This window comes from Aspergillus mulundensis, assembly GCF_003369625.1.
Source record: "Aspergillus mulundensis strain DSM 5745 chromosome Unknown scaffold_6, whole genome shotgun sequence".
NCBI classification, from domain to species: Eukaryota; Fungi; Ascomycota; class Eurotiomycetes; order Eurotiales; family Aspergillaceae; genus Aspergillus; species Aspergillus mulundensis.
The window spans coordinates 1,323,673-1,338,469 of NW_020797894.1; the positions used below are offsets into that span (position 1 = coordinate 1,323,673).

General features: G+C 52.6%; 8 protein-coding genes across 8 annotated transcripts; 4 read left to right on the top strand and 4 right to left on the bottom strand.

The window, feature by feature from the left end:
* Positions 1-59: 59 nt before the first annotated feature.
* DSM5745_06613 (eukaryotic translation initiation factor 4E) lies at positions 60-838 on the top strand (the record flags this gene model as incomplete). The annotated part of the gene is made up of 2 exons (XM_026748629.1): positions 60-543; positions 609-838. The coding sequence occupies 2 exons, from the start codon at positions 60-62 to the stop codon at positions 836-838; spliced, it is 714 nt and encodes a 237-aa protein (XP_026602933.1).
* Positions 839-1,053: 215 nt separating this feature from the next.
* On the bottom strand, positions 1,054-3,497 carry DSM5745_06614 (uncharacterized protein; the record flags this gene model as incomplete). The annotated part of the gene is made up of 2 exons (XM_026748630.1): positions 1,054-3,222; positions 3,279-3,497. The coding sequence occupies 2 exons, from the start codon at positions 3,495-3,497 to the stop codon at positions 1,054-1,056; spliced, it is 2,388 nt and encodes a 795-aa protein (XP_026602934.1).
* A 356-nt stretch (positions 3,498-3,853) lies between these two features.
* DSM5745_06615 (putative NADH-ubiquinone oxidoreductase 14 kDa subunit) lies at positions 3,854-4,277 on the top strand (the record flags this gene model as incomplete). The annotated part of the gene is made up of 2 exons (XM_026748631.1): positions 3,854-3,887; positions 4,033-4,277. The coding sequence occupies 2 exons, from the start codon at positions 3,854-3,856 to the stop codon at positions 4,275-4,277; spliced, it is 279 nt and encodes a 92-aa protein (XP_026602935.1).
* Positions 4,278-4,788: 511 nt separating this feature from the next.
* On the bottom strand, positions 4,789-6,209 carry DSM5745_06616 (cation efflux family protein family; the record flags this gene model as incomplete). The annotated part of the gene is made up of 2 exons (XM_026748632.1): positions 4,789-5,862; positions 5,919-6,209. The coding sequence occupies 2 exons, from the start codon at positions 6,207-6,209 to the stop codon at positions 4,789-4,791; spliced, it is 1,365 nt and encodes a 454-aa protein (XP_026602936.1).
* A 414-nt stretch (positions 6,210-6,623) lies between these two features.
* Positions 6,624-9,050, top strand: dscA (ubiquitin-protein ligase dscA; the record flags this gene model as incomplete). The annotated part of the gene is made up of 1 exon (XM_026748633.1): positions 6,624-9,050. The coding sequence occupies one exon, from the start codon at positions 6,624-6,626 to the stop codon at positions 9,048-9,050; it is 2,427 nt and encodes an 808-aa protein (XP_026602937.1).
* An 891-nt stretch (positions 9,051-9,941) lies between these two features.
* DSM5745_06618 (glycine decarboxylase subunit H) lies at positions 9,942-10,652 on the bottom strand (the record flags this gene model as incomplete). The annotated part of the gene is made up of 3 exons (XM_026748634.1): positions 9,942-10,258; positions 10,353-10,415; positions 10,511-10,652. The coding sequence occupies 3 exons, from the start codon at positions 10,650-10,652 to the stop codon at positions 9,942-9,944; spliced, it is 522 nt and encodes a 173-aa protein (XP_026602938.1).
* A 281-nt stretch (positions 10,653-10,933) lies between these two features.
* DSM5745_06619 (mitochondrial 37S ribosomal protein bS6m) lies at positions 10,934-11,475 on the top strand (the record flags this gene model as incomplete). Its single annotated transcript, XM_026748635.1, has 3 exons — positions 10,934-10,957; positions 11,028-11,059; positions 11,166-11,475. 3 exons carry the CDS (start codon positions 10,934-10,936, stop codon positions 11,473-11,475), a joined length of 366 nt encoding a protein of 121 aa, XP_026602939.1.
* Positions 11,476-12,207: 732 nt separating this feature from the next.
* On the bottom strand, positions 12,208-14,296 carry DSM5745_06620 (putative MFS peptide transporter; the record flags this gene model as incomplete). The annotated part of the gene is made up of 6 exons (XM_026748636.1): positions 12,208-12,899; positions 12,979-13,133; positions 13,263-13,559; positions 13,616-13,838; positions 13,909-14,022; positions 14,080-14,296. 6 exons carry the CDS (start codon positions 14,294-14,296, stop codon positions 12,208-12,210), a joined length of 1,698 nt encoding a protein of 565 aa, XP_026602940.1.
* Between the last annotated feature and the right edge of the window lie 501 nt (positions 14,297-14,797).

Below are 14,797 nucleotides of genomic sequence, written 5' to 3' on the forward strand. Positions count from 1 at the left end.
ACCATCAATCAAGAGCACAGCCTCTCCAAACTCCATCGCTCGCTACAGGAAAGCCAGACATGTCCGCATCAAGGATGACTCCCCCGGAGCTCCGAGTTCAGGGACCCTCCCCAACAGAAGACACCAGCAAGGTCGCAGCCACAGATAAAAACCCCGCAACCAGACGGACCCTGCACCAGAACATCCTCGGTAAACTACGCCCGCTTCCCCTACAATACCATTGGACGTTCTGGTACGACAAGCACTCCGATGCCGAGACCGCTTCATCCTCAGACTACGATGAGAGATTGTATATGCTTTACGAGGACGTCTCAGACATAGCAACCTTCTACCGCGTCTATAACAACTACCCCTGGGACAAGATCCCGCAGCGCGACACAGTGCATATCTTCCGCAAAGGCGTGAAGCCCGTCTGGGAGGACCCCGAGAATCTGAGGGGGGGCTGCTGGAGGTTCCGCGTGCCGAAGAGGAAGGCCCAGGCTTTCTTTCATGAAATCGCGATCCTGTGTATCTCGAGTGAGTTCCAGGCGGCGCTGGAGAAAGGTACGTATTCATTGCATTAGAGCCTGTGTCCTGTTGAAGGTCGATGGGCTAATATATGGATACAGAGCATGACCATGTCCTCGGGGTATCTACCTCCGTGCGCTTCAACACACATCTGATCTCGGTTTGGAACAAGTTAGGTTCAAACGAGCGCTCTATCAAGCTTCTAGAAGAAACAATCCTCAATCGCCTGTCCCCGAATCTACGGCCCACCGACTCAAGCCCTAACTCGTATTTCTACAAGCGTCACAACGAGCATGACGGGTACCAGGAGGCCATTGAGGGGTCCAAATAATGACCTAGTGATTCGATCGGTCGAGCTTTTATTTCTTTCTTTCCTCGCAGTCACTTTCTACATGTATAGCTAAGAGGTTAAAGAAAAGGAATCGAGGATGACCATTAATTGATTATCTATGTTGTCGTTAATAGTTTACATGGTTCCTAAAACTACTCGTACAAGTTTTGGGGCAGCAAACACTGGTTCGTGTAGGTATCCATACGCCCGTCTGCCTATTCCCTATTTGCAGTCTTCTCATCTGCATCGCCAGGCCTCCAGCTTTGCGTCTTCGAGGCCTGGTTCTGAACCTGCCCTTCACGGCCCCTTTCTCGATCTCCACCGCCCGGCATATACCGGTCTATGTCGACGAAGCCTCGAGGCCGCTCCTCAGTTCTTTCTGGCGATCGAAGGCGTCGGCGAGGAGATCGGCTGCGGTGGCTGGTGACCGGGACGTAGCGGTCGATGTCAAGCATACTTGGGGAGCGCCGACGATGTGGTGAGGTAGAGGGCTTCCGATCTTTCTCTCTGTCCCTCTCTCTACCGCGGTCTTGGTCTCGATCTTTGTCCTTTTCTGCAGGCCTGTCCCGAGTCCGGTCTCGATCACCGGTTCTGTCTCGTTCTCTGTCCCTTTCGGCAGGCCGTGCGCGGTCACGCTCATGGTCTCTCTCTCTGTCTAGCTCCGAAGGAGCATCTTTATCTCGGGTACGATCGCGTTCTTTGTCGCGGTCATTTTCTCGCTCCCGCTCCCGCTCCCTATCACGATCTCGATGTCTCTCCCTGTCTCTTGACCTATCCCTATTCATAGAGCGGTCTCGTTCCCTCTCTCGATCTCGGTCCCTCGACTTATCTCGCTCACCTTCCCTTTCTCGTGCCCTGTCACGATCTCGGTCCCGGTGGCCTGGACGCGCTGAGGACGAGCGAGAATAGCGGCTATATCGTCGCCGGTACCTATCGTTGTCAGGCCTAGCCCTATCACGATCTCGACTTTGGTCCCGGCTGCGGTCTCGACGGCGGTCATTATCTCTAACACGATCGTCTCGCTCACGGTCCCTGTCCCGGTCCGATCGCCTTTCTCGATCTCGGACCCTGTTCCTATCTCTGTCTCCATCTGTTCGATCACGGTCTCGATCTTGATCACGCTCGCGGTTTCTGTCGTGTGTTCGAGTGAGAGACCGGCTCCGACTGCGACCAGGTCGCCAGCTTCTATAGGGCTGTCGGTAATTGTGAAGCGGGGGTCTGTCATCCGAGCCTCGATCCCGAGGTCGGACAGAAGCTTCTCGTGATCGACCATCACGGTCGTCGAATCGTGATATTCTCCTCCTTGGGCGACTGCCGCTGCTATCACGCTTCCGGTTTCGATCGTCTGCTACTGTCGATCCACGTCTGCGGGTATAGTCAGCATCAACGGCCGGGGTACCTGGTTTAGTAGGAGTATCGGAGAACCTCGACTCTGAAGCGCCCTTGGGTTTGGTTGGTGGTGGCTTAAGTCCGTTTTCAATCGCTTCGGCTTCTTCGAAATCAAATTCTGGCTTCTGACGGGCTTTCGCTGCTCGCTCTTCACCTTCCTTAAGCAAGAGCTGCAAGGCTGCCTCTTCTAACGCCTTCTCATCCACTGGAGCTGGCGGGTGTGGCGGAGGTGTAGGTTCTTTGGATACCGGGGTTTTCTCGGTCTGAGAGTCTTTGCGTTGAGGTGACAGGCCACGCTCAGAGCGATGACCAGGGGAGCGGTCGCGATTACGGTCACGGTAACGGAAATCTCGGTCCCTGAACCTATCACGGTCTCTGTCCACTTCTCCGTCCCTTGTTCGGCTGCGATCTCGGTCACGGTATCCCCAGTCCCGGTACCTCTCCCGATCTTCACGCCGTCGTCCTTCATACCGCTCTTGGCGTTCTTTCTCCCGTTGCTCGTCCAAGGCCCGCTGCTCCGTGCGCCGTTGTTCGTCACGCTCTCGTCTCCTAGCTCGTTCTTCGTCGTCCTTTCTTCGTTGGATTTCGCGCTCTTTTCGGTCTTCTTCCTCTTTCCGACGGGCCTCCTCTTCCTCAATTTCCTGGCGTTTACGTTCCTCCTCCCGCCAGATCTTCTCACGCTCGTCGCGCTTGGCCTTCACGATCATAGCGTAGTCCTCGTCCGTCCTATTGCCTGCAATTTCCTCGCGAGTGGCCTGCTCATCGCCGACTTCTTGCCGACGAACCTCCTGAATTGCCTCAAAAATAGCCGGAAGGTGTTTTGCGGCCAGCGCATCCAAAGTCTTCTCCACGGTCTTGTAGATATCACTGCGGTCGACAGCGCCTTCAATCAGCGTCGCGGCCTTGCCTTGTTCTCTCGAGAGTAAATCAGGTTCGCGCTCTATCTCAGACTCCGCTAGTTCGGTGAGAAGTCTCGTAAATTCCGCTTTCCCCTCCTGGCGCAGGTCAGTGTTACTGCTTGAAACAAAAAATAAAATGAAAATTTCCATACACCATCATGAAATTCCGACCATATTTTCTTGCGAATATGATCGAACCCTCCCTTCTTTTTGAAGCTGTGAAGGAGATCCTCAATAGCTTCGTGTTGCGCCGCAGTCAAAGGCAACTCCTCGGTCTTGAACTTCTTCCGTTGCTGGAATCGCTGGGCATCGATTGACGGTCGCTTCACGCCATTCACTTGCGCCCCGGGAGCCTCCACAGACCCATCCATAACCGGACGCCGACAAAATCAGACAGTTTGCCCCAAGTCAACTTGGCCCAAGTATCAACATTATTTCGTCTGAAGTGTTGCGCAGCCCGAGACCCTGGATCGCAGGCGCGACGGAAGTCGGCGAAACCGCGGTTCCGGAGCGGATTGGGAACTGCGGACCCGTGATTCGACACTCGACACAAGCCGGAGCACAACCTCATCCCGACGAACTGACTGTTTCTCTGCAGACGGAGCTCCATTGCGACGCTACCCTGCCCGAGCCGCCTTTGCAATTGTCTGCCTAGTGTCTAGCGGCAGTTCCCAATACCCTTTTTCCACATCCTGCGCAGTCCGAAGCGACCCCTCCACCCGCCATCATGGTTCACAAAGTCCTCTTCTGGAGCGGCTTCGGTACGTCCACCTGCAACCCCACGGCAACCACTGTTTATGGCTTCGGAGATACTAGTCGACTTGCATTGTAGCCTCACGGACTCTCCAACCGGAACCTCTCGCCGCATACTATAGACAAGGCACGTTACTGACCGTCCTCCCGCAGGCATCGCCGTCCGACTCTGGCAACTCGGCATCGAAATGCGCCCTCTCTTCGTCAAAGAGTCCCTCTGGGCGTACCCCCTCTTCGCCGGCATCGGCGGCAGCTTCGGCTACTGGATCCAGGGCATTGAACAGCGACAACTGAAGATCCTCGCACAGCAAAAGGAAGCTATCCTGGAGAAGCGTCGACGACGAGACGAGGGTTTGAACAAGGTGGAAGAGTCTGCTACCTTGGCTGCGACGTCGTGAGGGGATGCTGTACAATTTCTGCGCTTGTTTATATCATATTCGTCGTTCGCCTTTTTTTCTGCTTGAGGATACCGCGTGGAGGTATCCAGGGAATGGAGTGCACGGGTTCATGTCCGGTCTACAGCTACGGCTACAGAGACAGCGGAGAAACCTGTACTTGTACCAAAATACAAATGGTTGAAGATCCAGATGTGGCGAAGGTCCGGTTTGAGAGCCTATTATGGTATTGGGTAGACTGGGAAGATAGAGTAGAATAGGGCTAAATCGGTGGGTTACCTAGATTAAGTGCACCACTATGCCGCCTGTGTATTTATCCTCTTGTAAGTCTCCTATCGGAAAATGGAGTTCATGTAATCCTACCCCAATAGCGACGAGATTGTCCTATGAGTACCAACAGGACTCAGCCTATATGAGTAGTGTCTTCGAGTGAAGGCGATTCATTGCTTCCCATTTCAGATCCTCTATTGGCCATGACTGCTTTATCAGCATCTATCTCCATCAAATAGCCAGATTATGCTTTCTCTATGGCGAACTGTACAGAAATCTCCCACTTCTGGCCACCACCGCCGTACCCTCCTCCAAGCCGATTCTTGACAAGACTAGAGACTCGGTCACGAAGACGCGCAAGGTTCTCCTCCGAGCCAGAGACGCGAAGCTTCAAATTTGCCATACACAGCCCGTAATGCACCTGCCAGAACCTTGCATCGTCGACAGCGAACACGCAAGGGTCGGCTTCGATATCCCGAACGACATCGGAAACACCCGGTCCGGAATAGGACATAAGCAGCATAGACCCCAGAGTCTTAACGAGTCGTACCCCCAAGAAACACATGGAGATCGCTATGGTGCTAGACAGTGTGACATCAAGCCATCTGAAAAGCTGGATCGACACCAAGGGAAGTATCAGAAGCAACGTAGAGCAAGAGAGCGTAAGAAAATGAGACGGGTTACTGAGCACCGAAGGTAAAGACTCGATGTAACCAAAGCGCATTGCCTTTCCGATCCGACCATGGTTCCTCAGTCCAATAGCAGAAATCAGCGTGGACGAGATAGCAAGCAGCGCGGTAAAGTCCACACTCCCCGGGGAGACTCGTTCATGGGCGTGTTCATGGTGAGGTTCATGGCCAGGTGAAGACTCGAGGAAGTGCTGAAGATTGTGGGAAATGAGATCCAATCCCATGAATAGGAGGAGGACACACATCGCAAAGCCAGCCAGTACCTCGGCGCGCTCTAAGCCGAACGGATGTCGAATGCTCGATCTCTTCCAGACTTCAAAATTACCCAGAACATCTACTGCCACGCAAAGTAACGCGCCGAGCGAATCGAACAGGATCAAGTGAGACAGGGCCGTCATGGCCAGGGAACCATGCGCGCTCCACAGAGTATAAGCGGCGACGAACATGTGGCACACGCTCCACCAGAATCTTCGTTTCTGGTCCACGGACATGCTGGCCCGACATTCTTTTAGCGTCGGTATAGGTAGCGAGTTGGGTAAAGCCAATGGGGCTCTCGGAGGAGGTTCAAGGAAGATCTGATGCGAGATACTACTGTGCTTGTACTTGTGGCCTCGTCGCTGACCGATGTTCTGAAGGATTGACATTAGCATGGCCCACAGAATAAAAGTGACGAGTCTGATCCTACAGATTTCACCACTGGGCTTTTCGCCATAGTCGTGGTCTGGAAATTGAATGGCCCGGACGAGGCATTGTCCGTCTGGCCATTTTGTTGTGCAGTGTCCGGAGAGAGGTTGAAGGAGCCCCTGGTAGGACTCAGGCGGTTGCGATCTTCCGTATCAGAGCCATTACGCAGTGGGAAAGACTCAACTAAAGGCGACAACGTATCGCGATCTGGAGGATGCGATGGGAAGACAAAAGCGCTGTTGCGATCATCGGGAGGTGGAGTGGGAGTCCGCGGCGGCACGGGGAGAGGCATGCTGGAAGCCATTGCGCCAGCGCAAGAGGCGGTAATATAGTTTAGAGGTGCGACGGTGCCCCTGTCCAGTTCGCTGGGGGGATAACACGGCTAATGAAGCTTTCGCGATGTATGGCAGGGAACAGATCGCGAGCGTCGGAGCAACTCAGGAGACGCGGACGCGGGGAGCGATAACGGCCTGAGGATTTAGGCTCCCCACTGCTACTCTGATGCAGGCCGACTCATCGCATCATCGACTCCGTCTTCTTTCAACATCTTTACATATTTTGCCTCGGGCTCTTCTCGTGCCTGATCTTTCTCCATGGTCCAAGATAGATGAGCTATTATTTGGCCTGACTCTGGCGATGCGAGCTCGTTTCGCGACGTAAGGTGGCTTGATTCATCGGACGCCCGGCTGCTGGTGTCTCTAGTACTATGGACCACCGCGGCTCGTTGTTCTTCTTCCTCGTCGTCCTCTATTTTCTCCTCAGCTCACAGTCACATCCGCCGTTAATATCCCAAGACCGCGAGCACCAGCGGGAGCTTGAAAGGGAACGTCAAGCGCTGCATCTGTTGAACGAGTCCCGATATGGTGACTTTGACCCGCAAGCCGACAAATGGCTCCCATTTATCGGAGCTCGGAAGAACGATAGCTATGACTGGGGACTCCTAGCAGACGCTCAGGAGAGAGCTCGTTATCAACTGGGATCGGCGTTTTCAGACTCTGGTCTAGTACCTCCGCGCGGTCTCGAAGACGGCAACGCATCTCGCGCATTGAATCTTTCCCAACTGGCCCTACCCGTTTATCGCAACTCAACAGGAACTCTGAGAGGAGACTGGGTGCGTCGCAAGCTGGATGCAGACCGTCCTCCGCTCAACACAACCGCTATCGTTCTCGAGCATGAGTATTTCACCCGCGAGTTCGGTCAGAACATCACTGGCAACAGCGGAGAGTTCTATTTGAATGTCCACGAGGGAGGCGGGGAGGAACTGGAGTCTGCTCAAGGCCATGTCCGGGAGATCCGAGCAACGCTGTCCGTGGAAACTGATGATTACTGGGGCCACACCTGGTACATCTCGTTGTACGGGGTCCATTTCCCTGAGACGGGTGGCATTGTCCTGACGACGACGAGTGAGAAGTTTCGTGGTGTGTTTAGTCTACCACACTTGACTATGACAATGGACTCCTACAATATTTCCCATCAGCTCCTTGTCAAGTCTCTTTCGGACACTATTGCGGAAAAGCAGAATCGACCTCCTACACTTTTCCCTTGGTCTTCTCTAGTTGGGACGGAGCAGGTGGAATTTCCATCTCCCAAATGTGAACACATTGTCTACTTGCAACAGCATCCTGTGGCTATCGAAGGCTACTTGGCAGATCAAGTGGTCATTGATCAAATAGAGCAGGAGCTGAGATTCCCAATGGGCGCGCCAATACCTTCCCCACCTTTGATGGTCATGTCAGGCGTGGTGTATTCACCTGACTGTGGTTACATTCTCGAGACGAAAGGAGCCCCTGATTTTCCTCCGACGGACGGACTGTATTTACGAGGTCCCAAAACAGAGGAGTACGCTAGATACGCCAGTCACGTTGTGTTTTTGATATGCGCAACGTTTATCGGGCAAATTATGCTGCTTATGCGACAAATAAAGGATGCCTCTACTCCGTCAACACGAAGTCGGATCAGTTTCTATACAATTGCTTGCATGGCCTACGGAGACGCATTTGTGCTAGCCTTCATCCTACTGGAGCTCTACTCCGCTCTTACATTCCTGGTCATGGCAACCTTGGCTTTTCTCGCTTTTCTCTCTGTCAGCTATATTGCAATGAAGTTCATGATAGAGATATGGGCTATTCAAGCACCGGAACGAAGAGAGCAGGAGCGTCGATCCGGTCCGCCAGCATCCTCGACTCGCCCTAGTGGGCTACCTCTTCCTGCTACAGCGGCTGGAGTCAGAGATACTGGCGCTACGCCGATCGTCATTTTGACACCCGATCAAGATCCCCCTGCCGAGGAGGAAGAAGAGGAGGTAGCTACACCAAATCGTTCTACGGTGCCAACAGCCCGAGAAACTCGGAGTGATGTTGGCGCGATGTACACACGCTTCTACTTCATTCTCTGTGTGATGTTTTTGGTGTCTGTCTGGTCCTTCCTCTGGCCCAATCGACTGGGTGCTTGGTATGCCAGGGTATTGGCGTTCATCTACCTTTCATTCTGGGTACCGCAAATATACCGCAATGTCATGCGCAACTGCCGAAAAGCCTTACAATGGGATTTCGTCATCGGTGAAAGTTGTCTCAGACTTGCTCCGTTCCTCTACTTCCTCACAGTACGCGAAAACGTTCTATGGGTTCGTCCAGACACTAAAATCGCCCTCTCCCTTACTGGCTGGGTATGGATTCAAGTTTGGCTCTTGGCAAGCCAGGACATCCTAGGCCCCCGATTCTTCGTTCCCCGAGGCTGGGCCCCTCCTGCCTACGACTACCACCCAATTCTTCGTGACGACCCGGAAACAGGCCCCGACGCGGAATCCGGTGGCGGCGTCCTCTCTATATCCGCCCTGCGTGCAGACGGTCGAGACTCTTCGGACTCAAAAGACGACGACCGAGCTCGCAACAAGGACCGAAAGAGGGCGATCTTTGATTGTGCTATCTGCATGCAAGACATCGATGTACCTGTTCTCGCAGCACCAGGAGCCGCCGGCGGCAGTAGTGTTACGGATGGAGCAACAAGTCTGCTCACTCGCCGCACTTATATGGTTACTCCCTGCCGCCATATTTTCCACAGCGCCTGTCTTGAGAGCTGGATGAAGCTTCGTTTGCAGTGTCCTATTTGCCGCGAGTCCATTCCTCCTGTTTAGACTTGTTATTCGTCAGTCTAGCGTTTATCTAGGATAGACAATGTTGCGGAATAGATCTCTTAGCTCTGTCAACTTCATCCAATGATTGAATTCTAGTCCTTACTCGACTTTACCCCTCGAGACCTATTCCTTTGATGCCCCATGAAGCCCTAATACCCACGGTGAGCCACCGAAGATGATCTATGTGGTCTGGATCCACTTGACCAACGCTCTGCAATGCTTCAAGGCAGTCATTGCACCCAAGATTCCATTTGCTTGTACTTTGTTTCTGCGATGGGCATACCAGTTCGCAATTGGAAACCTTTCAAATCACCTCTGGCCATGGGGACTTACGATAATAGTAAAGAGGCGTTTTGAATCTCCTGGACCACTTGCGTTGATCCTATATATACGGTTTGGGCTGAGGACGAACTATGAAGTATATCTTCTTACTTTCGTCACTCAATATTGGAGGTACATGTATCCGCGCACCCATAGCGTTCCTGTGAGAATATGCGGAGGAAGTTATGGAACACTGAAGGTAAATGAGATCTGTACGAAAAGCCGTACATATACAACCCCAAATTCTCCTCGACTACGAGCCATTCATGAAGGGACCAGAGGCTATAGTCAGTCTGGAGCATTTAAGCCGTTCAGATATTATATTCGCCTTTATGTTGAACCTTCCAGCGCACGCCGCCGATGAGGGCTGAGCATCGTATAGTCTAACGGAGACTCCATCTCCCGAGCAAAGCAAAAACGTCATATACCTCCCTTCTAGGGAAAACAACATAACAACAAGGGTCGAAGGTCGACCAAAGCAGACTCGCTCCGCTCTCCATTCAAATCATTGCCAAGCTTATTCGATTCATACCACCGAGACAGCCCATCCACTTCCAGGACGTGACCGGCTTACTCCTCGTCAATGGTGGCCTTGTAAGCATCGGCATCAAGCAGTCCATCGATCTCAGCAACATCTTTGACCTCAATCTCGGCAATCCAGGCATCACCCTCGGGGCTCTCGTTGATGAACTTGGCCTTGTCATTGAGGATCTCGTTGCCCTGCTTCACCACACCGGAAACGGGAGAGAGGACGTCCGAAGCGGACTTGACGGACTCGACGGCGCCAACGGGTTCGCCGGCAGCGACTTCAGCGCCTGCCTCGGGGAGCTCGACGAAGACAACGTCACCGAGGGACTTGGCGGCGTATTCTGTGATTCCAATTTTGGCTATAGTGGTGTCAATGGTTAGCTTTTGAGCTTGACCGAGTTGCAAAGCTGGTCCGGGGAGTATAAGGGAGGTAGGGTGTTGGGTTGAGCTCACCAGTCTTGCCGTCATCGGCGAGCTCGATCCATTCGTGGGACTCGGTGTACTTCTTCACTTCCACTGCGAACAGAGAACATATAATTAGTATAATAAAGCCGAAGAGACAGCGACTAAGCCCAATGCCTCAATAGAGGCCATTTCTGTGCGATTCTTACAGAAAGCGCTCCGCGAAAAGCTGCGGACTGTTCCCCGCGGGAAACCGGCTGCGGGCGAGACCCTGCGGACGGAGCTCAAAGGGAGCTTCTGCGCAAGGGCGCGAGAGGCAAAGGGGCGGATAACTCGAGCGGCGGCAGACATTGTAAGGTTTTCTGTGCGGAAAATAAGCAAAATAGAAGAAATTGGGCAGAGAGGAGAGGAGGGTGTGAGGTGAAAGAGGGAAACAGTCGAGATGATGTCGGCGGAGAGTAGATAAAGCGCCAAGACCTACTGATAAGCGCGTCATGCATGTGCTGGTCAGTTCGGAATCGACTCGGGAAAATCTTCACCTCCGGCTCCAGCTTTTCTGTCTCTACAGCCTTCCCCGACCCGACGCCAACCCCACTTTCTTTACGGTATTGCTGGTTTCTTAGTTCGTCGCGATGCTGTACGAGTTGATTGCTATTGTAAGTTCTGTCCCTTTCATCGATTTGATTCCTCAAAGGTTGTCAACGCTCTACTAACTGACCCCCCTAGGTCCGCCCGGGCAGTCTGAACGAGGTTCGAGAGTACGTACCCCAACCGTGAAGCCGAACCCCCCATCCATCACTTCTGCGCTCCCATACCTGCATCAACATAAAGCCCGATAGAATCGCCTTAACTAACAACCCACAGCATCGCCCGCAACGCCGGCTCGCTCGTCCTCCGCTCCGGCGGCGTCATCCGCGGCTACACAAACTGGGGAGTCTTCCGACTGCCCAAGACCACAACGAAACATCAAGCCCGGTACACAGAGGGCCACCACTTCATCATGCGCTTCGACTCCGCCGCCCCCGTGCAGCTCGGTATTCGCCGCCAATTATCGCTCGACCCCCGTATGATTCGTTTCTCGGTTGTCAAGCTGGGTGAGAAATTGGAGGAGATTAAGGATATCACAGGGGAGGTTGAGTGGAATGATAGGAAAGACTTGACGAGCTCGATCTAAATTGGAGCGTGAGGAGGATGAGGAGGATGCGGAGGGTGTACGAATTGCTTACGGCCCGTGCTCATTGACTGGATGCGGGCTCGGATGTGTGGGTTTATTGTTTGTTGGGACTGGACTGAAGATATCACTTTGTATATTATCATGGGCATCATCGGCGCATATGCTTTTGTTTGGTTTCTAGATTTTTTGGGGCTTCGCGCCTGAGCGATTGCTTGATGCCACGTGACTAGCGGTTTGGCAGGGCAAGACAAAACATGGCAACGAAAAATGACTTCTCAAAATTCTCAAAATCTCGCTCGAAGATAGAAAGAATTAGCGGAATTGTGCTTTCTCACTTACAGGACAGAACCGATGACCGACGGGCGAAGCATTCGATGCCTTCCATTATAATCACCAAGCAATACTTCGTTAACATTGAACGGAAGATGTGGGATGTACAGTGTCTACAGGAATTTCAGGCTTGAAGCGACATAGATCAAAGATTCAATTCGATCAAGGAATAACCAGGATTCATAGATACATAGGATCCAAGTCATGTGCCACGAGATAGTAACTGCACAGCAATTTTCGTTCAGGTAGCACTCCGCCTCGTTCGATACATTAGTGAACAAGTCAAGTCAAGTCAAAGTAAGATCAGGTCAAGTGTTCAAGCAGATAGATGCTCAGTCAAGTCCAGAAGATGGCAAATGTTGAAAAAAAAAAAAGTCAGGAAGCGCAGCGCAGCAGCAAGCCTTACTGCTCCAAATCCACGTCGCGTCGCCTATTTCGGCGGCCCTGCCCCGAGTTCCTACCCAAGAAGCTGGACGGCTCCAAATGATTCAGGTAATCCTCCTCCTTATCGAGCCGCCAATGCCGGCGCCAAAAAATGTGGCCGCCAAAGAATGCCAGCACTGCGATGAAGCCGTAGTTCCACTTGAGGAGGGGATCCGCGCTTAGACTCGTCAATCCCTGCTGGATCGCGGCGCTAATGGCGTTCGTGAATAAGTACAAGCTCTGCACGATACTCTTCATGTTTTTCGGGGCCTTGGTGTATGCGTATTCGTAGCCGGAGATTGAGGTGAAAATCTCGGACAGTGCGATGAGCACGTATGGGACTGTCTGCACCCAAACGCTCAAGTTGGCGGGCTTGTCGCAGGAAGAGGCGCGGTTGTGGCAGGGGCTGCGAACGTAGATAATGTGCTGGATGACTGTTGCTGCGATCATGGATGCCGAGGCAACCATAAAGCCGACGTAGATCCGTTTGAGGGGGGTAAAGCGGAAGCCCGTTTTGCGAATAAGCGGGTAAACGATCTGGTCCATGATTGGGATGAATATTATCAGGGCGAGGGGGTCAAGGTTGTTTATTATATCGTTGGGAACGCCGTGGAGTTGCATGGTTGCGGCTTGTGAGATCAGGTTGCCGGTCATTTGGCCGTACGCGAGCCCTAAGTTGTATCACAAGAATGTTAGCGGGGTTTGTCTGGGATAAAAGGGCTCAAATTGTAGTGACCAAGATAGACGGACAGTATAGTGGGAACCATGCAAAGACGCTGCATGCTTTGACGCCCCTACGGACTTCGTCGACCCATTGGTCGTCGAAGGTCATCCAAGATGGTCGGTGACGGAGATTGCTTGGTTTGACATTTCGCCAAAAGTCATCGTCTTTGCAGTTGTTCCACCTGCTCACGTTAGCACATCTGCCGTCAACCTGGGCCGACCAGAGAGGCGTTTACAGTCTAATGGGATTCCAAGTCCAATGCGGTTTCATTGCAAAAGCCCACAGCCTAAAAGCCTTTGCAACAACTGACCCTGTCGCGGGCGTAGTATCGTACTTGTTGCGGCAGAGGAACAAGACCACCGGGCAGAATGCAAACATGGCGGTTGGAAGGAGGAACGACAGCCAGAAGCCAATGTATTTCTCCGCGTAGACCATGGAGATTGAGCCAATCAAGGCGCCGACGTTGATCATGAAGTAGAAGTACATGAAGACCCGACTGACAGTCTGTGCTGGGTCCACAATGTATCGTTCGCCGGTCACAGGATCGGTCTTGAGGTATGGACGATAACCCCGGTGCTGCTCTGCGATCAATGGTGCGATGTTGGATCTGAAGGATTAGCATCATCTCGCGTATTTTTTTTTAATGAGTCTTGGATCACTCACTTGAATCCTCCGACACCAACACCGAAGATGACGAGACCGATGGCAAAAACAGTAAGAGCGCCGTCTGGGTGAGCAATAACCGGAGGGAGGGCAGAAATAATGAGAAGGACGTGACCAATCATGGCAAACAAGATAGACAACTGGATGGTGTTGAGACGACCTAAGAACTCATCTGCGATCCATCCTCCAAAGATTGGCATCAGGTAACACCAGAAGGTATTAACTGATTGGGTTAGTGCTGATGATAACAAGGCATCATAATCTCTGAATTTAGAACGAAAGAGAGGACATACAAGTATTCAAACCAGTCGATGCACGCTGACCATGGCCTAGAGCACCGGGCTGGCCACTAAACCCAGCGCCGGTGGTCGAGTTAGGAGGAAGAGGCTGCTGAATGAAGTTGGTGACTAAGAGGTTAGAATCGTCCCATCTTTGACATTACATCGAATAGAAAGGTGCCTTACAGACGGCAGTAGTCCCATGGTAGGAGAATCGTTCGCACAGCTCGACGAAGGCAATGGTGTACGCAGTCCAGTGAACTTTGCCAGCAACACGGGGCAGGGTCTTCAGCTCACGCGCAGTAGGATACTCGCGTCCCTGGCTAGTCGAGCAGGTAGAGACAGTTGGGGCCTTTGCCTGTTGACCAAGCTCGATGGAGTGGCTGGAAGTGCTGTCTGCCATTTCGGAGGAGTTCTTGGGTTGAGAGGAGCCCATGCGCGGGGAAGATGGAAGATCGAGGGTAATGAAGGAGATGAGATGGAAGACGAGGGTAAGAAGAGATGAAAAAGAGAGGAAGAAGATGGGAAGGGAAAAGAAAGAGAGGTGGCAGGGAAATGGTGGGGAGAGTGTGAGAGTTGTGTTATGGCTGAATCTGCTCAAAATAGACACACACTCCTCTCCACCACAGTCCACCTGGGTGAATGCCATTCACTCTCTCCTGAAAAGCTTTACCCTGACTAGTGCCACATGGCCCATGCAATCCTTACAACCCGTCGGAATTTTGTCGGACAATATGCAGCCACCCGGTGTTTCAACTTGTCGGGTCATCGAGGCCATTGAGAGGTGCAGGAAGTCTATCTTCACGTCGCACCTGGTGTTGATCAATCTGGCGATTGCTCTGTCTGCTGGGTCACAGCACCTTAAGTTCAAGCCTTGATGAGTTATTCCCCTATCGTGGAGACG